Source organism: Eschscholzia californica, unplaced genomic scaffold (genome assembly GCF_041429995.1).
Source record: "Eschscholzia californica isolate CP2 unplaced genomic scaffold, dmEscCali1.0.p SCAF_1, whole genome shotgun sequence".
Lineage (NCBI taxonomy): Eukaryota > Viridiplantae > Streptophyta > Magnoliopsida > Ranunculales > Papaveraceae > Eschscholzia > Eschscholzia californica.
This window is the reverse complement of record NW_028238198.1, coordinates 1,783,017-1,807,809: the sequence shown is the minus strand read 5'-3', so window position 1 is coordinate 1,807,809 and position 24,793 is coordinate 1,783,017. Positions and strand designations below refer to the sequence as shown.

The window sequence follows — 24,793 nt, the reverse complement described above, 5'->3', positions numbered from 1 at the left end:
CCCACCGCGCCCTACGGGCGCGGTAGTTCCCTCTTGGCTAACGCCGTTGTGGTTCATTACGTCCCGATTTTACGAGTAAAGTGTTTTCGAGCATACTCCGAGTCTGCTTATACTGTGGGATCTATGATCACGCTGTTGACATCACGTTGGGTCGACCTTACCCGAGAAGTGTATGTACAATGATGTCCATTTTCACACAATGTGGGGTCACGCGAATACCTGTCATCCGAAATCATGTACTGATTTCGAATGAAATCACGTACTGATTTCGGATGACAAGTAAACACATGACACCAAAATGTGTGAAAATGGGCATCATTGTACATACACTTCTCGGGTAAGGTCGACCCAACGTGATGTCAACAGCGTGATCATAGATCCCACAGTATAAGCAGACTCGGAGTATGCTCGAAAACACTTTACTCGTAAAATCGGGACGTAATGAACCACAACGGCGTTAGCCAAGAGGGAACTACCGCGCCCGTAGGGCGCGGTGGGAACCTAGTTCTATATAATAATGTAAGTTTTTGTGACAAATTAAGTGGTTGAAAATTTGTCGGTTTCTAATGGATGACATTACTTGAAATCAAGTGTATTAGGGTGCGTCTTTATACGCGCCCCAAAATTGCTCTTGAGGCCTCCATCTGTAGGCGCCCCCCTACGGATCCAAAATTGTTCTTAAGGTCTCCGAGCACATCCTCTTCACTCTTCTTCTTTCTCTTCCTTCAAAGATCTTGCAAGAAAAATTCAGGGCTTTGGAGATCCAAACTTGCTTATGGATCTGAGACCTAGATAAGAGGTTGATGCAAGGGTCTGAGAACTAGCTTGAAGGGTTTGCTATGAGATAAGATTAGGGATAGAGGAAGAGAAAAAAAAAAACGAAGAGTTCACATAGTCCTTTTGATCAAAAAATAATGCAAGGTCTAAGACCTAACTTGAAGGGTTTGATGCAAGGGTTTCTTCTTCTTGGTTTCTTCGGATTTGAGACCTAGCTTGAATGGTTTGAGATGTCGGACTGGTCAGTCCGAGAAGGACGCTTGCAGAGATGTATTGGGCTGGTGATTTGAAAAATGCCTCCAATTTGTAAACCCTAGTAACCAATAAAGTGAATAAACCAAGCAAATATAAACCAAAACATCTACCTTATGGTCTGTATCGTTCTCTGATTCAAGATAAATGCACGTGTAGATCAAGTAACGAGCCGGGTCAGCCTTGTCCAACTGGACAGTGAGTGATCCTAGGAAGAGGCTGATGGGTCCGTTTAGCTTTTAAATTAGGGCTATATCCCTAATGGCCTCCAACTTTGTGACCAGCTTCCCGCCTGACCCTCTACTTTACGAGAAATATTTATATGGTCCCCTTCCATTATAACACCGCCACTCTCTCTCCTCCATATGGCCATTAGGGAAATAACCCTTTAAATTACCCGATCCACCCTCATTTCCACTCCTTTCAACAAAAAATAACTCATTTCCACTCCATTACTTTTCTTATTTTGTTTCTCATATTATGTGTTTCATTTATTTAGCTTCTTCACCGTCACGAACCACCATCGCTAACCAACACCTCTTTTCACTTTCTCGTCTCTCGCTAGTATTAACCGCAATTCTTTTGTCTAGGACCAAGGAGCTTCGGAGGAAGGAAAATCTCTCATTTAACTGTCAATAAAGAAAACCTTGACTAGTAACAAAACCATTGACTCCTCCATCTTTTATTTGTCATTAATAAAAGAGTAACCTTTAATTCCACCAAGAGATGCGAGAATATGAGAGAAAACAAAAAAATGAACGAAACAAAAAAGACTTGTCTTCAAAATTCAAATCTTCAAATATAAACACCATCATAAATCTAATTTGGTCAAACTAGATTAACTCTTTCCTTTTACAAAGTTAACCTATATTCGTAACAAAATTTTCTATGTTTATAGCGAAAGGAAAATGTCTCTCTATATGCCATTGTCCCAACCATATGTGTCCAAAAAGAATTTAAAGATAATGTTCTCTCTCCCTAAATTCCGTCCGAACACATGACAAATAGGATTTGGACGGGATATGGTTTAAATACGGGTGGGTAATTAGAACCACCCGGGTAACCCCAATATAACCCGGAACCAACTTAAAAATTGGGCATTTTTTTCTTCTCACAGGGACTTGTAAACTTGTATCTTTCTTTTCTTCTGTAATGTGAGCTTTTGTTAGAAGAAGAGAAGAAGAAGAAGCCATCATCTAATTATATCTGATTATCTTCAAGTGAGTTTTACAAACTCTTCCTCTCTCTCTAAATGATCGACTTCTTTCTCATATTCTCTTTAGGATATTTACCTCTGAAACTAAACGATCTCTATTTAGTAATACAAAATGTTCACAATTTTTTTTTTTACTTTTTTAAGAAGTAATCTTTTCTACTATTTGTCTGTGAATCATTTTTTATTAGGTTTTTTTCACTTTAATAGGTGGTCTATATTGATGTGAAATTCAATTATTTCTCAGGTATAGTTAGATCTGTTGTTTTCTCATCGTTTTTAGGTTAAATTCAGGCCAATTTTCTCTGACGATGATTATGAATTTCTCATTTTGAGTTTAATTTGTTCATTTTGTACTTGAAGAAATTGAAGAATGATTCATTGACAAGGAGAAGGTTTTTTTTTTGAAGATGAAAAGGAGTAGAGAAGAAGTTTATATGGGTTCTCAACTCAAACGACCACTAATTTCTTCCCGGGGTGAAGCGTAAGTTTTCTTTATCTCTGGACTTGGATAAGGAAAATGATATGAAAAATCAAGATCACAAGTTTTTTTTTTTTTTTTTTTCACTTCATGTTTAGGGGTTTGTTGTTTAGGTTGAAACTTATGAGTCTGAGAACAATTTGTTGAAGTTATTCTGTCACTATTTTTGATAGATTCTGTTCTAATTTGCTTTTTATTTGTCGGAACAAAGAGATTTGATCACTTAGGTTTTGATTGATACTGCAGCAGATTTTTGACCTAGAAATCTAATCTGCAATTATAGGTGATTTTTTTGGGTGAGAAATTGTTATTGTAAGATGCCCTCAATTTATTGAAACGAACGAAACCCTAAATTATATGCACCAGACAAAAGGAGACCACATGAAGACTGAAATTTGGGGCAAAGTTTAATTGAAGACTGAATTCCATGATTCTTCTTGTTATTTGTTGATTATGTAGCTCTGGGCAATCCCAAGCTCCCGGAGGAGGAGGTGGAGGGGACCAGAAACTAACTACGAATGATGCTCTATCATACCTCAAGGCCGTAAAGGATATATTTCAAGATAAAAGGGGCAAGTATGATGAGTTCCTTGAAGTCATGAAGGATTTTAAGGCTCAAAGGTCGGGGTCTTTCCCAGACTTAATTTTGTTTGGTTTATGTTTTTAGTGGGCATTTTCATGAGTTCTTTTTCATTTGCAGAATTGACACCACGGGTGTTATATCAAGGGTGAAAGACTTATTTAAGGGCCATCGAGACCTTATTTTGGGTTTCAATACCTTCTTGCCCAAAGGATACGAGATAACCCTTCCGTTGGAGGATGACCCCCCACCAAAAAAGCCAGTTGAGTTTGACGAAGCAATTCATTTTGTAAACAAAATAAAGGTGATTTTCTTGTCAGTCTGGATGTTTTAAATTGTTGTTTTTGCTTGAAAGGCATTTCAGTTAGTCTTTTGTGCTTACAGACACGCTTCCAGAATGATGATAACGTGTACAAATCATTCTTAGATATTTTGAACATGTACCGGAAAGAAAACAAATCTATTACGGAGGTCTACCAAGAGGTGAGTGTTTCAAAAGGAAATCTTTGACATCTTGCCTGTCTTGAGAGTCCAATCCTGTCATGGAAACTATTTTCGTTCTCAACAGTCTGAGTTTCTGCCATTTGCAGGTTGCATCTCTTTTTCACCTCCATCCGGACTTGCTCGAGGAGTTCACACATTTCTTGCCGGATTCTTCTGCAACAGCCTCTATACAGCACGCTCCATTAGGCAAAAATATGTCTTCTCTGCGCCGTGATGAGAGGAGTTATGGCATTCCTACTTTAAGGCCAACAACACATGGAGACAGGGTCTCTCTCTCTCTCTCTGTTCGCATGTCTTTTGATTTATTACTGTGGTGCAGTATGTTTACTTTTTCTCTATATACATTATGTCAGGAGAGGACTATTTCCCACCTCGAACGTGATCCCAGTGTCGATCGTCCTGATGCAGACCATGATAAATCTATGATGAAACTAGACAAGGAGCAGAGGAAACGTGCTGAAAAGGAGAAAGAGAGGAGGGATAGGAGAGACCGTGACCATGATAAGGGCTTAGAGCATGACAACAGGGACTTCAGCAAAATGCAGCGGTACCCCCACATACGGAGATCTGGTCGGAGGAGTGAAGACTCTGCTGAACCATTAAATAGAGGTGGGAAATGTCTTGGTAACTTCTTGATTATCGCGAAATGCCAATTAGAAGTTAGTTATTGGATCATGCCATATGAATGCATTGTAATCCCATATGAAGATTGTCATTTATTTTTGTATATATTGGGGTTCAAGGCGAAGCGTACATGCATTATTGGCTTAGCCTATATTTTCAGTAGTATGATGTTGCTTTTGGAGTAGCTTTCCTTGACTTGTTTGTGGAGTACCTTATAGAGTTACAAGTTATGTTCTTAGTTATTTTGCATCTTGTACTGAACCCATATTGAAAAACAATCAGAAGATCAGGCTCCTGTTAGAGATACTCTGGAGCTCCTACTTTCTTTAATTCTTTGCGTGTCCCCTTGCTTCTTCACTGACATACTCTCATATACTTGATTTTCTTTTCAAACTTTCGTTTTCATTACAGGCGACTATGCTCAAGAGTACATGTATTTTGAGAAAGTCAAGGAGAAGCTGCGAAATCCTGATGTTTACAACGAGTTGCTGAAATGCATTGATATCTATAACAGAGAGATTATTTCAAAAGCTGAACTAAAAAATTTTGTAAGCCCCCTTTGAATATTTATCTTCGTTTGTCCAAGATAGGTTTAGTGCTGCCTCCTGACTGTTGCCCAAATTGTGTTTGCATGTACACCGTCATTAATATTTAATAAAATATAAAAATTTCCTGCACTTTTAGAATGATATTTTTTTATTGCTTATACTATAAAAAATTCATTTCTTCGGTATAGTGAATATATAACTTCTCAAAAACTGGTTCTCAGACTGTGGTTACATCTCGTTGTAAAACCCCACTAACAACTTGTTACTTGTCCAGATTAGCGATTTGATTGGGAAAAATAAGGAGCTTATGGATGGGTTCAGCGAATTTATGGCACAGTGCGAGAAGAATGGTGGTGAGTTTTGGAGACCTTCACGCTTTAAAGTAGTTGTGGATTTTTCTTCTTTGCTGTTTTCTGATTGTAACCTTTTTGCAGATGGTTTCCTTACCAGCTTTATGAGTAAAAGTAAGTATTAACATATATTTACCTGTCATATCCTGTTATGGAGAGACTTACTTAACTGAACACTTGCAATTCGTTTCTTATCACTTTATCAGTATGGATTAAAATGAGAACTTTCAAGTTCAACTCCAACACATAGCCTATAGCATTATTAAATGAGTACTTAGATCTCAGGGATATCCAGCTTAAGTGTTATTCCATCATTCCATCTCATGAAGCCTTTGATTAACTGCAGAATCTTTGTGGAATGAGGGAAGTTTGCCTAGACCACTAAAAGCAGAAGACAGCAGGGATAAAGAGTGGGACCGCGAAAGGGAAGAAAGGGAAAGAGGTCGTGATAATGAAAGAGAGAGGGATCGAGAAAGAGAAAGAATAGATAGGAATGGAGGATCAGCTGGTCACAAAGCTGCAACTTTAAACAGGGAAAAGTATTTAGCGAAACCAATTTCAGAGCTTGACCTCTCCAATTGTCAGCGCTGTACGCCAAGTTATCGGCTTCTTCCAAAGAATGTAACCTCGTCTCTACCTTAGCCTTTTCGATGGTTGTAACTTTTTAACATTTTCTTTTGCTAAATGTGTCTTCATATTGTCTCATGTGCTTCCTCTTTGCAGTACCCAATACCTTTAGCAAGCCAGAGGACAGAACTGGGAGCACAAGTTTTGAATGACTCTTGGGTATCAGTAACTTCAGGAAGTGAAGATTACTCTTTTAAACACATGCGCAAAAATCAATATGAAGAAAGTCTGTTTAAATGTGAAGATGACAGGTAAACGCTCTTTTTTTTGCAATGAAATGTTGTATAATGTCTGAAATCCAGAACAATTCTATTCCTTTTTCCCCCTCTTCTCATTTTTATTGGTCTGCAATGTCCAGAGCCGAATTTTGCTTGTTTATACTAGGATATTCTGGTAGATATTGGAACTTTTGACTGCTGAAGCTGACACTGTTTGGTTTTCCAGTTTTTAATACATTATTATGTTTATGATGTCAGATTCGAACTGGATATGTTATTAGAGTCCGTAAATGCAACCACAAATCGTGTAGAAGAATTGTTTAAGAAAATTAATGATAATACGATCAAGCAAGACAGTCCAATACGAATTGAGGATCACTTCACTGGTTAGTCTATGTTAATTGATTAAGGAGTAATGCAATTATAATATTATTTTACACAAGACTATTCAACCTCAAATGTGTACACTTCTTTCTTTCTTGTAGCTTTAAACCTAAGGTGCATTGAACGTTTGTACGGAGACCATGGGTTGGATGTGATGGATGTACTGCGGAAGAATGCCCCTCTTGCATTGTCTGTAATATCAACTCGTTTGAAGCAAAAGCAGGAGGAATGGTCAAAGTGCCGTTCCGACTTTAACAAAGTTTGGGCTGAAATTTACGCCAAAAACTACCACAAATCCTTGGACCATCGTAGCTTCTACTTCAAGCAACATGACACAAAAAGCTTGAGTACTAAAGGTACTAGAAGTTTCCTTATCGTGCATATTACACTTCATAGCAACCTCTGGATTAGCTTCACTTTACCCTATTATATTTTTTATACTAACCACATATAAATTTTCTAATCATGCATATCTCTACCTAAAATATGTGATTTCTGTTTGTCTGAATTGCACTTCTGAGTTTATCAGTTCTTGGTAACCACTTAAATACACAACTAGCAAATGGGAGATGATTACGTTGTTCAATTCTTATTGCAAGTTAGTGTAAAACTTTTGTCCACATTTTTTATGCCTCTAGATGTCAACTCTCAGAGATGAGTTACTGTGCTAAAATGGGATATCTGCTTCCTGTGAAACTGAATGATTGTGAATAATATGAAGAGCTAACGGGTTTCTAGCAAGTTAGTGAGAAACTAAGGAATCAAAGAATTACGGAAGGATACAAGGCTCTGCACAAGAAGTGACCCTAGCTATCTAAGTGCCCTAGCTGTGGGTTTCTAGCTTTAAAGAGCTAACGGTTTTCCACCTTTTCATCACAATGCATTGAGATGATCATCTAGTTTTTGTAAAATTTGGTTCTACCTTTAGCCTCTCATATATGCTCTATTGGCAGGCAATTGCTTTTCACCATGGTTGTAATTTGTTGGCCTCTATTTTACACTCAAATAACAAAATAGTTTAAGTGCATGTTAATCGCTCATTTTATTTTGGTTTCGTTTTCATTGTGTTGGTTGTTAGGGCTAACTTTCTTATCCTTTCGACTGCACAGCTTTGCTAGCTGAAATAAAAGAAATCAATGAGAAGAAGCTGAAGGAGGATGATGTACTTCTTGCAATTGCTGCTGGGAATAGAATACCGATCATACCCAATCTGGACTTTGAGTACTCTGATCCAGATGTTCACGAAGACTTATATCAGCTGATAAAATATTCATGTGGGGAGGTCTGCTCTTCTACAGAACAGTTGGATAAAGTAATGAGGATATGGACTACCTTCTTGGAACCGATGATGGGTATCCCATCACGGCCATCAGGTGTGGAGGATACTGAGGACGTTGTGAAGTCTAACAATACTGTTCCCGCTACCAGTTTAGCGAACATTGGAGAATCCAAGCAACAAAACCATCCTGTAAACGGAGAGGAAGATATCCAGCCTGAACAGGCTGACACTTCTCCGCATGATATTCCTGTGAGCGAAGAAGTGTCTGGAGTTCATGGCCAAGTTACTCCTAACGAACAGCTAACAAATTTGAATGCATCAGTTGCAAATAGATTGGAACACAGTCATAGTAGGAACAACACGGAAAGCACATCAGGTTTGTATTTGAGTCTGGACTTAATATCTTCTAGTCTTTCCGCAGGTTTTTTTAAGGATTACTGATCCTTTTTACTGTTTCCGCAGGTTTGTTGTTTTAAGGATTACTGATCCTTTTTACTGTCTTCGCATTTTAATATTTCAAGTCATACTTGTACTGAGTTTCTTTCTCTTTTGTTTCTTCGCTAGGCCTTCGCAACACACCTTCCAAACCTGGTCATGCTACTCAAGATGGTGGGCTTGAGCCCAGGGTTAACAATGAAGTTTTACGTACTGAAGAGGTATCAATTTACGCCGTAATTGCTTTTTTATTTTGCCCAAGTTAAAGGAGCCAATTATTTAAATAGAACCATAAACTACACTTTTTATTTATTTGCCTAAACATTAACTTTCTGTGTTGAACTTTACCCTCCATGAATTACCACGGTCGTGGAGAAAGTGTTCCAGTGTGATTTTGGGGTTCAGGATTTAATAGAATCGTACTCAGACTGATGACTTTGCATTAATGTGATTGGGCATGGCCTTAGTGCGTTACCTTTTTCTGATATAGGGCGGCGGTAGTTCAAGACCAGTTGCATCAGTCAATGAGTACATAGGAGACAGCAAAGAGCACAGATTGCATGAGGATTCCGTTGCAAACTCCAAAGTTGAAAGGGAAGAAGGCGAGCTATCACCAAATGGAGATTTTGAGGAGGATAATTTTGCAGTGTATCAGGATGGTGATAATAGTTTAACGCCTAATCCAAAGGGCAATGCAACAAGTAGGCATAAATCTAGTAATGGAGAAGTACGTGGTAGGGAAGCACAAGGAAAAAATGATGCTGAAGACGAGGGTGAAGAAAGTGCACAAAGGTCAACAGAGGACAGTGAAAATGCCTCAAGGGCTGGTGAAGAAGGTTCAAGAAGCGAGTCTGGTGATGGTGAGGAATGCTCACGTGAAGATCATGAAGAAGAAGAAGATGCAGAAAATGATGCTAAGGCAGAAAGTGAAGGGGAAGCAGAAGGGATGGCAGATGTAGAAGGGGATGGCATGATATTGCCATTTTCTGAACGTTTTTTAGTAAGTGCAAAGCCTCTTACAAAACACGTACTTCCGGCATTATATGACAAGGAAAGTAAAGATTCTCGAATTTTCTATGGAAATGATTCCTTCTATGTGCTTTTTAGGCTTCATCAAGTAAGTCAATCTTTCGCATGTTAATAGAATTTTTATTTGTATTAGCGTCTTTCTTCACTCTCATCGTTTTTGGCTTCTTGCAGACACTGTTTGAGAGAATACTATCGGCAAAGATAAATTCATTATCAGCAGAAAGGAAATGGAAAACTTCAAAGGATAGTGGTCTACCTAACCCATATGAAAGGTGGTTTAATTTTAGTTTTACAGTCCTCTACAAGTTAAAAGGTTGTAGATAGATTGACACTCACTTATGGTCCTCTCTCTCTGCAGATTCATGAGTGCCTTGTACAGTTTACTTGATGGATCTGCCGACAATATCAAGTTTGAGGATGATTGTCGAGCTGTTATTGGAACACAATCATATGTTCTCTTCACTTTAGACAAGTTGATATACAAACTTGTCAAGCAGGTAAGTTAATTATTCTTTTAGTGGGTGAAGAATTCAAATTGGATAGGAAGAAATTAGTTTGTCCAAAGAACCCAAATAATGGATTTGGATAGTTTGGGTGCATCCTTTTGTTGCTTTCAACAAAAAATGGAAAGGGGTCTCATTTTTATGATAATGTTAACAGCTTCAAACAGTTGCAAGCGATGAGATGGACAACAGACTTCTTCAATTACATGCATATGAAAAATCAAGACGAGCAGAGAGATTTTTCGATTTGGTGTATTATGAAAATGCCCGTGTGCTTCTCCACGAGGAGAAAATTTACCGGTTTGAATGTGTATGTTTTCATAATCCTTTTTGTTTTTTCTTTGATCTGAAAGAGTATTCACTTCATATATTGAAATACTAATGCAATTGAAATTGAAAATGTTTAGGTTTCTAAGCCGACTCGTTTGTTTATTCAATTGATGGACCATGGCCATGAAAAGCCTGAAGCTACTGCTGTTTGTATGGATCCAAATTTTGCTGCTTATTTGTACAATGACTTCCTATCAGTTGTACCTGAGAAGAAGGAGACGGATGGTGTCTTTCTTCGAAGGTAAAAGTGTGATAATTGGAGCCAGTGGTTTTAATATTGTTGGTGTTTTTAATATTGTTGGCGGTTTTAATATTGGTGTCTTTCTTCTGTGTAGGCAAAATTCTTTACTTCTCTGATATCGTTGGCGGTTTTAATATTTACTACTTTAACTCGATTGCTCGAAAAAACTTATCTTCTTAATGTTGCAGAAACAAACACAAATATGCATGTGAGGATGATGAATTTTCTACCACCTGCAAGTCCATGGAGGGGGTTCTAGTAGTTAACTGTTTGGAGTATAAGATAGCTTGCAACTCATCCAAGGTATGCACAAACCCACCAGTCTAACAGTTTCCGTTTGGGGCGTCAGTTGGTCGGTTTTAGTACTTTAATAGGTCAAATTGGAATTTAGACATTCGGTTGTGGTTCGGGCCGTTAGGTATGTGTGTTCCAATGATATACCACATGCAAATGTTAAACTAGCATTCTATCTCTATTGGTTTAGTTCTGCTTCCATCTCACAGCCCAACCCTGAAGTGATTATTATGCTATGTTCTGGCTCCCAGTAATTCCTATTCTAGTATTAAGAAAAAAGAATGCCGAACCTGAAAAGGGTAATCTCTTGGTATTTATTGGGTAAAATGGGTAACGTAATAAAACCGAAAATTTGGCTCATAATTGTGTCAAATGCTTATGCTCATGGCAGGTCACGTACGTTCTGGACACAGAAGATTTCTTCGTCCGGAAGAGAAGGAAAAGGAGACATTTGGCCGAAGAGACCTCTTCATGTAATGAACAATCGAAATCATCGAGTCGTAATGCTCTGAGAGTGCAGCGATTCCACCAACTCATTTCTGGTTCATGAAAGTAACGGACAAAGGTAATTCTTCTTTCACTGACAATTTTGTGTGCTCTCTTGAGATTTTACATATCTGGTTTAGAGAATTGACAAGCCATTTTTCTGAAATCTACTTTGGTTCCTTCTCTCTCCTTGAGTAAAGGTTTCTGCTATCAGCTGGAAGCGAAGCTTCGAGATCTAGGAGAACAAAACAAGTACAGCGAAAAAGCGTTAAAAGAAGGCAGATCTCTTGCTTTCTTGTGTTTTCTTTATCTAATCGGCTAATTGGATCGGGCAACTGAAGAAACTGCAATGTTGTTTCTAATTTATTTTAATTTTATCCATTTTTCCTTAATGTTGTAATTGAGTTCCATTTTGTGAATATAGTATTTGCAATACATGAATGTAAACACATATAAGACTTTATATCATTTCATTTTTCAACTCCATATTCTTTTCTATTAGTTTTATCAATATAACAACCTAGAGTTCTCGAGCACTCTCCGTGGGTTAGAAATTGTTCCATGGTCGTGGACGGACTCCTGGTCTTTCTTCTTTCGCAAAACACCCTCTCTTCTATTTCCGTCTTCATGTTCTTCGTTTCACCGCCACAACCATCAATGCTGCATTTCTCTCAAACCCCACATTTGGGTTTCTTCTTGAAATCCAAATCTAGGGTGAGACCAGCAGACTCTTTTTTGGCAAAATCTTCTGCAAAATTTTTTAAATGCACAGATTATTTTATAACGCCCACAAATATCTCCTTTGTCTTGTATAAAAAATATCAATAACAAAACAATTCGGTCGGTTATGGGAGAGATAAGTCTGGCTATCCATTTTTCTACATTGAGAAAAATTGAGTTTTTTAATATCTTCAGATACAGAATGTCAGGTAAGTTCTTAGATTTTTTAAACGGTGAGTGCATTTAAAATTTTCCATTGTCGTGTGAGATTTATAATATATGGTCGGTGGTGCCCATATAAGATAACTTCAAATGGGCCGTCTAGTATTTTATTGGCTAGACGTAAATAAGTCAACAATGAAGGGGTATTATAGGAATGAAATCTATTTATATTCCTCCAACGATCTATTTGTCGCCACAGAAGAAGGAAAGAAAAATATCAGAAGATTCAGAACCAATTCCTATTGTGTTTCTCTCTCTCTAAATCTATAAGCTTTTTCCGTTTTTGTTTCTCTCTCTCTCTAAATCTTCTCTTCACTCCCTTCTTTCTCTCTCTCATAGGGTTTCTATTTCAATCCCCCCACAAGTTCATTTCATATTCTTCTTTTCAAATTTTCAATCTGTACCAGTTTTGGTGAAGCCATGGGTCCTAATTCGATCATGACCAATTCTGCTCCTTCACTCTCAAAGGATTTGGGGAAGAAAAAGAGGGTAAAATTGAAAATCTCATTTTTTTCCTTTTGAAATTAGGGTTTTCTGGTTACTTATCCCTGTTATTGTTCTTACTATTTTTGCATTTCTGTTTGATTTTTCGATTCAGACTAATAGGTTGGCGAAACTAAAGCAGTGTAAATTCGTGGCGAAGCGTGAACAATGGCTTTCTCAAGGTATTCATTATTGAATTAATCAGATTCCTTCATTTTTGTCATTCTGTTCTTATTCAAATTTTGGGTCGGTGAGGTTGATAATGGATTGTTTGATGCAGTTAAAAATAAGGGAGTTAAGGATGAACCAATAGTTAGAGGTTGTTCCCCGGCGTCATTAATGGATCTGGTTCATGAAAAGGACCAAACTTTGACAAAGGATTTGGAAAGTAGGTCAAAGGGGAAAGATTCTAACTTGTATGATAGTGATTTGGAGGATCTGACTAATAGTTCGACTAGTAGTGCACTAGAAGGTCATGATTCGATGAAAAATCATGGTACTGATAGCAGCACCACCAGCAGCAGTAGCAGTAATAGTAGTAGCAGCTTCTCCGGGACCTTTAGTGAGGAAGAAGAAGAAGATGGTGATGATGGATGCCTCGACGATTGGGAAGCTGTTGCTGATGCATTGGCAGCTGATGAAGATAAGAATCCCAATCCTAGCCCTAACTCAAACCCACATTCTGAATCTGATATCAACCTCAGAGTTTCTAATAATGACAGTGAACTTCATGTACTTAAACAAGATTTTAGCGAAAAAGCTCCCAAATTTGAAGAAAATTCTCGTGCATGGAGACCAGATGATGCGTATCGTCCATTGAGTTTACCAAATCTCTCAAAACAATACAGTTTCCCCATGAATTCGGTACGGCATTATAGTTGTGGAGTTGTTAATTGGGGTTGTCACCCTTTTGTATCTCAGCCTTCATCTTGTCCAATATGTTGTGAAGATCTTGATCTTACTGATACAAGCTTTCTCCCTTGTTTGTGTGGATTTCGACTTTGCTTGTTTTGTCACAAAAGGATTTTGGAAAATGACGGGCGTTGTCCTGGTTGTAGAAAAGCATATGATTCTGGTAATGGGGTGGCTTCAGCTGGTAATGGTAAAAATGGAGGAGCTTCACAACTGCGTTTCGTTCGTTCTGTTAGTATGAATACAGGATCTTAGAGAGAGAGAGTCATTTCGTTGTTTCTTTACTCTAGTGATATATGCGGTGTTTGTCATTTCTTCGTGTGTTCCAGTGTTGAATCTGTTCAGTATTAGATCATCTTATGTGTTAGGTAGTTGTGAATATAGTATTAGAAACTTTCAATCATTTTTAGACCTATCTAGTGTTGATGTAGAGAAGTAATGTGGGTGTGTGGATAGATAAGAAAGTGATAAAGCATGTACTTGAAAACTTCAACATTTACTGCAATAAATTTTCATAGTTCATTTCAAATTTTGTCATTTCATATTGTTCATCCCAATTCTGAGTGTTGTTTGACATAGTTATCCTATACATAGTTGAAGCCGTCGAGATAGAGCTGAGAAGTTGGAACTTGGAAGACGATGACACAAGAGGTTTCCTTCAATATCTTGTTTCTTGATAGTCATTAGTTCAAAGCTCTCGTCTATGTTGGTTTAATATTCTAACATGGGTTTCTCTATATTCTTTATAGTCCCTATCTATATTTTCTGGTGACAATTACGGTGCGGATATATACATTTTATGAGAAGGGTTTAGTAGCCTCCAAGACGCAGTCGTTCCAAGCTGCATGAAGGGTTTAGTTGCCATTGTTCAAGTACACTGCAGGTTTTGGTTACTTGTAAGATCCGAGGTACTATTTTCCTTTGATTTACAAATACTAACTTCTGTAGAAAAGAATACACAGTTGCATTCATTGCTGGGGATCGTCCCGTTTATGTCAGCCGTGCAGACTTTTTAAACGACTGTATTGCTGATTTGAACAACTTCCTAGCAAATTTTAGTTAGAAATCAGTAGATCAAAGCAAAAATAGGACTATGAAATGTTACTAACTTGGTCCTTTTTAAATGCTTAGGTCGAAACAAAATAGTATCATTTGCTATCATATATGGCAAACGTCTTAAACTTACCCTAAGTTGATGGTTTCTTGACATATGTGGAGAAATTCTTCAAAATTAAGGTTGACTTGTGAGGAAAAAACAGTATCAAGAAAATGAGGAACGCTAATGTTTCTGTTGATTTCAGGTTGTTACCTGCAATTAGGACTGATTAACGTAACCTGCAAGTAATTTAGGACGCCTTCATTATGGAAGACGATCTCCAGTTCCACTGGAATTAAGATTAGACTGCAGACACTGGGTTGAATGATTTATAGGTTTGCAGAATAGTAAATCATGTTGGTAAAACAAATGAATATTGAGGTAAAACAACCAATACGTTTTACGTAAGTGTCTCATAAGTCATGAATATAGTTTTTGGGATACATAATTTCATGCCTTGGACATATTTTTTGTACAGAAGCCAGAAGGACTAATCAGATTGTCAGGAAGTTTGATAAGGAGGGATATTCTGAAAAAATAAGATCTCCTTGTCTAGTTTGTCTTTCTCGACTTAGTCTCGAGCCCGAACCCGAACGGAAAGAGAGGGTCATAATGCGAGTCCCCGACGTTCATTGGTAGCTGATTGACGGATTTGAACCAAGTTCTTGCTAACTTGCCTGTGAACCTGTAATCACCAAATAGGACATCAGCCACTCCTTGGCCTTCACTACCAGGGAGCCAAGCGGCCACGAGAGCATCCATCGATGCAATGTAAGGTTCAATCACGACTGGACGCCCTGAGATGACAACGACAACACATTTAATTGCTCTACAAACATTGGTGATTGTGGTTGGGCCTGGCTCGGGGATTGTGAGGTTCAAATTGTCACCCTTTGTCTCTGCATATGGGTGTTCTCCAGTTACAACAATCGCGTAGGAGAAGTCGTTCGACTTGACGAAGCTAGCATCCGGGTTCTCATTGTAGACAACTTCGGTTGCTGGGTCAACAGTGGCTCTTACGGCATTGAGGATAGTTGTTCCTCCAGTGAGGTTATTCCCGCTAAGTCCTTGCCACTCAATGGTCCAACCACCACATTGATAGCCTAGGTTATCGGCATGAGTTCCTGCAACTAGTATCTTCGGTGCTTTTTTAGGAAGGGGCAACAGTGGTATATCCGACGATTTTCCATTCTTCAGTAGCACAAGTGACTTACGGACGGCTTCCCTAGCCAACTCCCTGTGCTCCTTGCATCCAACCTTATCAGCAAAGCTCAAATCAGCCAGGGGGTTTTCAAACAGACCCATGGTAAATTTAACTCGCAAAATTCTTTTTACTGCGTCATCGATACGGCTCATCGGCACAACATTCCTGTTAACCAAGTCGGTGAGTTCGGTAATGAACTCGGTATAGTTGTAAGGAACCATGACCATGTCAATCCCGGCATTAATACCTTGTTCAATAGAGTAGCTGTAATTTCCATGCATCGGATAGGTAATCTTATCGATTCCTTGCCAATCTGAAATTACAAAACCTCGAAAACGTAGCTTCTCCTTGAGAAACCTTGTAACCATATCGCGATTAGAGTGCATTTTTACACCATTCAGACTCGAGAAAGAGACCATCACGGTCGAAACACCCTTGATGATCGAAGCATAGTATGCAGGCATATGAATGCTGAGTAAATTATGCCAGCTTGTGATCGTATTGTTCTCGTTTATTCTGTTGATAGTTCCACCATCACCTACATAGTGTTTCGCGCAAGCTGCAACTTTGTCTTTCCCACCAACATAAGGAACACCTTTCCTAGAATTAGCAGGAATATCACCTTGTAATCCTGTAACGAGGTCTGTCATGTTCTTAACAATCCGGTAGTCCTCGCTGTAGCTTTCGTAGCACCGACCCCACCTAGGATCTCGACAAACCGCAATACAGGGAGCAAAAGCATAGGAAATTCCGGTTGCTCGAACTTCCAAAGCAGTTGCTGCTCCAATCCTCTTGACAAGATTAGCGTCTCTAGTGACTCCTAATCCAACATTGTGAGGAAATATTGTGGCTTTATACACATTGTTATGGCCATGAACTGCATCGATTCCATAAATCATCGGTATGCCAAGACGGGTAGAAAGAGCTCCGTTTTGGAACTCATTTACCATAGTTACCCATGTCTCCGGCGAAGCTTGTGGAGCAGGAACACTACCTCCGGCACTCAATAGGCTACCGATAAAATAGTTTTTCATTATATCAGCAGTTATATTGACTCGATCGACTTGGGTCATCTGACCAATCTTCTCTACTAAAGTCATTCTTTTCATAAGATCTTTGATTCGAACACCCATCGGCTGTTTAGGATCTTTGTATTTCATGTATTCTTCAGATCGTGCCATGGTTGCGTCATTAGATAAAAGCAATATGGCCACTATGAGGAGCAGAATTTTCGACATCTTTATTTGATTAAATTAATCTTTAGAAAATTAACCTTTGATTATGGTAAAAGTGATATTTCACTGATTCTGTGAGGATGAAGTTAATGGATTAATAGGAGGTATTTATACCTAAAAAAACAGTTTATGTTTAGATAATACTCGAAGAGATAAGAAAGTATATAACTGAAAAGAGCCCAATTTAGTAAATATTAGCTAAGAAGATTTCCATTAAATTTTGACTGATAATTATCCAAATTTTCATCGAATATTTTGACACCCAGTTTTCTAATTTATCCAAATTTTACCTGAACACGACTATGTTTAAACCCTTCTTATTTAGAATTTGATTCCATCATTCCTGCAAATGCTCACATGAACCAGTAAATCGAAAAGTGTATTATTATGGAGCTGCTGACGAAGTCATTTTGTATATTGTTAGTTTGTTTCCACGGATAAACATTTCGATGGTAGTAATTTTATGTATCTTGACTAACAGTCACCAGGTAAGATGTTTCATACTGGAGAGATGTCTCCTGGAAAGCAGTAAGCAAGCAAGGCTGCCCAGTGAACCCCTTTACTGGTGTGAGTGAAGAAGACGCCATCGATACTGTCCAGACCCATTAGTACTGTCCTGAAACCATCACTATTCACTAAAATTTGTTAGCGCTGCATGTTTAGTTGCTTATTGGAAAGATTTGCAGAGGACTTAAAGACGAATTTGTGACCTCATGCAGTAGTAACAATGCAGGAAGCACCACTAAGTGTTTTTTTATGGCAAAACCTCGGGGTCAGATGGCATGGAGGCCAGGGGAGGAAGGGTTGATAGTGATGAAGTATAAGAATTAAGAAGGTGCAATTTTCTCACTTTTTTTTTCTAGTATTGTCAGTGCATGAATGAATTATGACTAGGTTGGTTGTAATTTGTAGTGATATTGCTCCTTTTTTGTGAACAAGATTGGTGGTTGTGACGTTTGATTAGTTCAGGTTGTAGTTCGGAGTGACATACGTTTTTTTGTTCGGTAAACAAATACTTCTGTTTGAAGCTGTTGAACTTTTGTCATTTCCAAGTTAACTCAGAAAAAATAAAACCAGGAGTTCATCAAGGTCAAGACATGAGGGAAGATCATGTTACTAGTAGCAATACTGCAATAGTAGTGGTCGCTGATTGAGTGCCTAATTCAAAACTAACTTCTGGATTTGATTTCAGTCTTGGAATTCCTAACAAACCAAAAAATAAGAATCTGCGAGATTGGAAGCAGATTGGCCTGCATGAAGATTAGATAATTTAAAAAGGGTTCTTCCAATCCCTTATTTCTTTCTTTGCATTTATTGAAAGCTTCATGTCTGTTCTGCCTTCTAACATGGGTTTCTCTCTATTCTTTGTGATCTTTATCTATATTCCCGACTGATGATTAAGTTGCAGAAATATTCATTTTGCGAGGAGGGTCTACTTACTTGCAAGACAAAATGCTAGCGAAGGTATATATCATTTTCAGTTTCTTGAAATTACTATGTATCTTTTCTTTCTTGTGCATCATATATTCCTATATTACATGTTCAGTTTCCATAGTTTGTTCGACTCTTTGATTATAATTATACTTTAGGGTTCATGGTAATTTCTCACTCAAAACCTAAATCTATTGGCCTATAGGTGCTACTTGGTAACGATCTTGCTGTAGGTAGGAATGGTTATCACACATCGACACCCTACCAGTAATCATATCCAGTTAAAACTAGAACAAAGTTCAGACAGTAATAGACACTATGTTTAATGAGTTAGTTATCAACCGTCAGTAAATCGTGCTAGTAAAAGTTAAACAAATGAACATTAGGGTTAAACGCCCAATTTATTAACATAAATATCTCCCAACTATTACTTTGTCAGTTTCTGAGTTTCTGGATTTATACCAGAATCCATATCATTATTTAGACATATCTTTTATACAGAGGAACTAAACTAATCGTCGGAAAGTTTACTAAAGAGGGATATTCTGAAAAAATAAGATCTCCTTCTCTAGTTTGTCTTTCTCGACTTAGTCTCAAGCCCGAACCCAAACGGGAAGAGAGGGTCATAATGCGAGTCCCCCATGTTCATTGGTAGTTGATCGACGGATTTGAACCAAGTTCTTGCTAACTTGCCTGTGAACCCATAATCGCCAAATAGACCATCAGCCACTCCTTGGCCTTCACTGCCAGGGAGCCAAGCAGCCACAAGAGCATCGATTGATGCAACATAAGGTTCAATCACGACCGGACGCCCTGAGATGACGACGACAACACATTTAGTTACTCCACAAACATTGGTGATTGTGGTTGGACCTGGCTCAGGGATTGTGAGGTTCAAATTGTCGCCCTTTGTCTCCGCATATGGGTGTTCTCCAACTACAACAATGGCATAGGAGAAGTTGTTCGACTTGATGAAGCTAGCATCTGGGTTCTCATTGTAGACAACTTCGGTTCCTGGGTCAACAGTGGCTCTGATGGCATTGAGGATAGTTGTTCCTTCGGTGAGGTTATTCCCGCTAAGTCCTTGCCACTCAATGGTCCAACCACCACATTGATAGCCTAGATTATCGGCATGAGTTCCTGCAACAAGTATCTTCGGTGCTTTTTTAGGAAGGGGCAACAGTGGTATATCCGACGATTTTCCATTCTTCAGTAGCACAAGTGACTTACGGACGGCTTCCCTAGCCAACTCCCTGTGCTCCTTGCATCCAACCTTATCAGCAAAGCTCAAATCGGCCAGGGGGTTTTCAAACAGACCCATGGTAAATTTAACTCGCAAAATTCTTTTTACTGCGTCATCTATACGGCTCATCGGCACAACATTCCTGTTAACCAAGTCGGTGAGTTCAGTAATGAACTCGGTATAGTTGTAAGGAACCATGACCATGTCGATCCCGGCATTAATACCTTGTTCAATAGAGTAGCTATAGTTTTCATGCATCGGATAGGTAATCTTATCGATTCCTTGCCAATCTGAAATAACAAAACCGCGAAAATGTAGTTTCTCCTTGAGAAACCTTGTAACCATATCGCGATTAGAGTGCATTTTTACACCATTCAGACTCGAGAAAGAGACCATCACGGTCGAAACTCCCTTGATGATCGAAGCGTAGTATGCAGGCATATGAATGCTAAGTAAATTATGCCAGCTTGTAATCGTATTGTTCTCGTTTATTCCATTGATAGTTCCACCATCACCTACGTAGTGTTTCGCACAAGCTGCAACTTTGTCTTTTCCACCAACATAAGGAACGCCTTCCCTAGAATTAGCAGGAATGTCACCTTGTAATCCTGTAACGAGGTCTGTCATGTTTTTAACAATCTGGTAGTCCTCACTGTAGCTTTCGTAGCACCGACCCCACCTAGGGTCACGACAAACAGCAATACATGGAGCAAAAGCATACTGGATGCCCGTTGCTCGAACTTCCAAAGCAGTTGCTGCCCCAATCCTCTTGACAAGATTAGCGTCTCTAGTGACTCCTAAACCAACATTGTGAGGAAATATTGTGGCTTTATACACATTATTATGCCCATGAACAGCATCAATTCCATAAATCATCGGTATGCCAAGACGGGTAGAAAGAGCTCCTTTTTGGAATTCATTTACCATATTTACCCATGTCTCTGGCGAAGCTTGTGGAGCAGGAACACTACCTCCCGCACTCAATAGGCTACCGATGAAGTAGTTTTTCATTATATCAGCAGTTATATTAACTCGATCGACTTGGGTCATCTGACCAATCTTCTCTGCTAAAGTCATTCGCTTCATAAGATCTTTAATTCGAATACCCATTGGTTGTTTCGGATCTTTATATTTCATGTATTCTTCTGCTTGTGCCATGGTTGCCCAATACGATAAGAACAACGTGCCCACTACAAGGACCAAAATTTTCGACATTTTTTTCGAATTAAAATCTTCTTTAGCGAAATTCACTTTTGATTGTAGGAATCAGGCTTAATCTGTGAGGATGAAGTTAATGGATTAATAGGAGGTATTTATACCTAAAAAAACAGTTTATGTTTAGATAATACTCGAAGAGATAAGAAAGTATAAAACTGAAAGAAGCCCATATTTAGTAAATATTAGCTAAGAAGATTTCCATTAAATTTTGACTCATAATTATCCAAGTTGAAAGCCAAACTACATAATTAACTTTCGTAGAAACCTCAGTTTTCCAAACCCAAGTATATATGATCAGCAAAGTATTTTGTGTGGAGAGTTATCGGTCGGATAATAGTATCTCATGCTGATTTAACATATATTAACATGTAAAAATACCTCATGGTTACTAGTTTTCAGTTTTGAGTTTCAATATTATGCAATCTCATGCTTCATACATTTATTTTTGTGGAGGGACTAAACGAATTATTTGTGAATTTGATAAAGAAGGATCTTCTGAAACAATGAGATCACCTTCACTAGTTTGTCTTTCTCGAGTCAATCTGGAGCCCAAACTCGAATGGGAAGAGAGGGTCATAATGGCAGGCCCCCTACGTTCATTGCTAGCTGATCTACAGATTTGAACCAAGTTCTTGGTAGCTTAACTGTGATTTTGTGATTCTGTGAACCCATAATCACCAAATTGAACATCAGCCACACCTTGACCTTCGCTACGAGAGTGACAAGCAGCCACAAGAGCATCCTCGACGGAACACATGGTTCAACTACAAGAGGATGGTATGAGATGATGATAACTACATTTAGTAGCTCCACAAATACCAGTGATTGTTGTTGAACCTGGCTTAGGGATTGTCTGGTTCAATCTGTCACCCTTTGTCTCTGCATACGGGTGTTTGCCAGCAACAACAACCGCGTAGGGAACTAATTGGACTTGATGAAGCTAGCATCTGGGTTCTTACTGTAGGCAACTTCAGTGCTTGGGTCAACAGCGGCTCTGACAATATCTAGGATAGTTGTTCCTTCGTGAGGTTGTTCCCGCTAAGTTCTTGCTACTCAATGGTCCAACCACCACATTGATAGCCCAAGTTGTCGGCATGAGTTCCTGGAGCGGGAAATCTTAGCCACACCAACATTTATTATCGTAGACACGTAAATAACACACTTGATTGGTCAATTTACGATGACCAAAACCGCCTTGGGTGTGTAAATTTAGCTTTTCTTGCTTACCTCACTCAGATATTGACTTCATTTGTATCATCCTTTGGTCATTTATAAAACATTTTACAAAATTAGTCTTGGTGTAGTTATTATAAACTTTTTATACAGATAGTTGAACTTCCCAAATTAACCTCAAAGTTTCTTGAGTTCTGTTAATTTATAAGGGTCAAACCCAAAGAGAAGAGTGATGCTTTCCCAAAAATTCTATATATTGTATTGCTCAATTTCCTAATCTCATGGCTTAATCATATCTATCTGATTATATCTCGAAACAAATAACTCCTTCACAGGAGATTGTCGGGTTGTGGTTCTTTCAGAAATCTTATTGTATATGTCTCGATGCGAGATGTAACATTTAGGAAAGAGTTAACCCTATCATGCAATAAGTGTATATCATACATATATGTTGTTCTTGAGCTAATTAATATCCCAAATGCAGTCTACATCGTTTGGAGGAACGTTTTAGATCTGGGTTATAAGTGCGAGGTCAAACTTATTTAGTTGAGAGGATTTTTAATTGGATTTGTTAAACCTTCACTCAATGACCTTGATTTTAATGATAAAACCAAGATGACAATAACAAATGTTGAGGCTAATATCATTTATATTAGTATTTTTTGTGTATAAAGGAAATTGAAGCCTCTTCTTCCCACCAAATCTCATTACACCTTAACCCTTTAGAAATACAATCCACTTGTTTGCATGAGGTGCTAGCTTTTGAGCAAATACTACCACTGAATTTGAAGGTGAAAGTTGATATCTTTGGTATAGCCATGGATGCAAAGAGATGGGTCTCTTTACTTGTCTTTGCTGCTTTTCTCTTGGTGGAGTTTTCAAGCTTACTTCTTAGAGATTCAAATCAAGTTCAAGGTGTTTCTTTCATGAGGTATATGTATTTGAATACTATTAGTTCCATCAATGGTTCTCACTTTGAAGTAGTAATTTTTTTTCTTCTCTTTTTCAGTGAACTAAAGACAACAATTCTTGGCCTAGTTTATGAAACTTGGCCTTCCATGGAAGAATCCGCCACCTTGAATCAACAAAGTAATACTACTAAAGAAGACAATCCTAAACTTGTTATTCTAAGTCCAAACCTTACTACTTGTCATAAATCTCTTTCCGACGGGGACCGGCCTGTTTATTGTTGTCCACCGAAGCGAGAATCCGAAGAAACCATCGTCGATTTTCAATTCCCTGACCCATCAACTCCGATCAAAATCCGAAGACCAGCCCATCGGGCTGATCCCGAGTACATTGCTAAGTACAATAAAGCCATAGCCATTATGAAATCTTTACCTTATGATGATCCAAGAAACTATATGCGCCAAGCAAATATTCATTGTCTATATTGTACTGGTGCTTATAACCAAAAACATTCAAATTCTCTTCTAAAAATTCATAAATCTTGGATGTTCTTCCCATGGCATAGAATGGCAATTTACTTTCATGAAAGAATTCTTGGAAGTCTTATTGGTGATGAGAATTTTGCTTTACCATTTTGGAATTGGGATTCTCCTGAGGGTATGTTCATTCCTGGTATGTACTTGGATGGAAATCTACTCGATACTCAACGAGAAAGTACTCATCTTCCACCTCAAGTTGTCGATATAAATTACGATTATTTCGAACGTGGGTTTAGTTCGGAAGAACATATATCGACTAATGTTGCTTTCATGTATCATCAAATGGTTTCTGGTGCCAAAAAGACTGAACTTTTTATGGGTTGTCCTTATAAGGCAGGTGAGAATGGGTTTTGTGATGGACCAGGAACCATTGAAGTAGGACCTCATAATGCCTTACATTCTTGGGTTGGTAATACTTTGAATCCAGAGAGACAAGATTTAGGTGCATTTCATACAGCAGCAAGAGACCCAATATTCTATTCTCATCATGCTAACATCGATCGTCTTTGGGACGTATGGAGGGAACTTAATAGAAGAAACAAACCAGATATTAGTGATCCAGAATGGTTGAATACTACTTTCTATTTCCACAATGAAAAATCAGAGCTTGTTAGAATCAAATTTAGAGATGTTCTTGATAAAACCAAGCTTGGATATGATTATGAGAAAGTTGATAATGTATGGTTAAATGCAAAGCCTAAACCTTCCGTCCCACCGAAGATTGCCCGTCACGTTCTAAAAATGAGAGACAATGAAAACCAAACTATTGTTTCACAAGTTTTCGGGATAGAGGGTAAAATACTTGATAAAACAATTAGAGTTAAGGTTCAAAGACCAAAGAGAATTAATAGAAGTAATAAGAGTGAAAAAGAAGAAGATGAAGAAGAAGTTCTTGTTGTTTATGGTATTGAAATCAACAATGACAAGTATGTTAAGTTTGATGTATATGTAAATGCAGTCGATGAAACTATAATAGGTCCAGAGTCAAGAGAGTTTGCAGGAACATTTGTTAACATGAAGAGAGGAGTGACATTAGTGCTCAAAGAAGGCGATGTCATATGGAAGAAGAAAACGGTTCTTAAGTTGGGAATTTCAGAACTATTAGAAGATCTCAAAGCAGAGGACGACGAGAGCATTTGGGTAACGTTGGTGCCGAGAGGTGGAACTGGAATCTATGCTAGTGTTGAGGGTGTTCGAATCGAATATATGGTATGATTAAGCTTCAAGTTAATATACATTTTATAGACAATCCC

General features: G+C 38.3%; 3 protein-coding genes across 8 annotated transcripts; all 3 read left to right on the top strand.

Annotated features, from left to right (window-relative positions):
• Nucleotides 1-1,951: 1,951 nt before the first annotated feature.
• LOC147563074 (paired amphipathic helix protein Sin3-like 4) lies at nt 1,952-11,641 on the top strand. Of its 6 annotated transcripts, none has more exons than XM_086634369.1 (25): nt 2,037-2,249; nt 2,453-2,489; nt 2,606-2,726; nt 3,183-3,344; nt 3,424-3,607; nt 3,688-3,786; nt 3,894-4,073; nt 4,161-4,416; nt 4,843-4,979; nt 5,254-5,332; nt 5,414-5,443; nt 5,676-5,950; nt 6,053-6,207; nt 6,433-6,560; nt 6,660-6,914; nt 7,668-8,213; nt 8,402-8,493; nt 8,763-9,389; nt 9,473-9,573; nt 9,660-9,798; nt 9,962-10,114; nt 10,212-10,375; nt 10,564-10,678; nt 11,061-11,234; nt 11,356-11,641. In XM_086634369.1, exons 3-24 carry the CDS (start codon nt 2,653-2,655, stop codon nt 11,217-11,219), a joined length of 4,110 nt encoding a protein of 1,369 aa, XP_086490495.1. In that variant the 5' UTR covers nt 2,037-2,249; nt 2,453-2,489; nt 2,606-2,652; the 3' UTR covers nt 11,220-11,234; nt 11,356-11,641. The 6 variants fall into 6 exon arrangements, with proteins under 6 accessions (XP_086490486.1, XP_086490495.1, XP_086490502.1 ...); XM_086634376.1 differs by having other exon boundaries at nt 2,063-2,249; nt 2,653-2,726; XM_086634384.1 differs by having other exon boundaries at nt 2,123-2,249; nt 2,615-2,726.
• A 612-nt stretch (nt 11,642-12,253) lies between these two features.
• Nucleotides 12,254-14,021, top strand: LOC147563073 (uncharacterized). Its single transcript, XM_086634330.1, has 3 exons — nt 12,254-12,586; nt 12,696-12,762; nt 12,861-14,021. The coding sequence occupies exons 1-3, from the start codon at nt 12,518-12,520 to the stop codon at nt 13,745-13,747; spliced, it is 1,023 nt and encodes a 340-aa protein (XP_086490456.1). The 5' UTR covers nt 12,254-12,517; the 3' UTR covers nt 13,748-14,021.
• An 8,741-nt stretch (nt 14,022-22,762) lies between these two features.
• On the top strand, nt 22,763-24,793 carry LOC147563072 (polyphenol oxidase I, chloroplastic-like). The gene is made up of 2 exons (XM_086634284.1): nt 22,763-23,023; nt 23,102-24,793. Exons 1-2 carry the CDS (start codon nt 22,911-22,913, stop codon nt 24,753-24,755), a joined length of 1,767 nt encoding a protein of 588 aa, XP_086490410.1. The 5' UTR covers nt 22,763-22,910; the 3' UTR covers nt 24,756-24,793.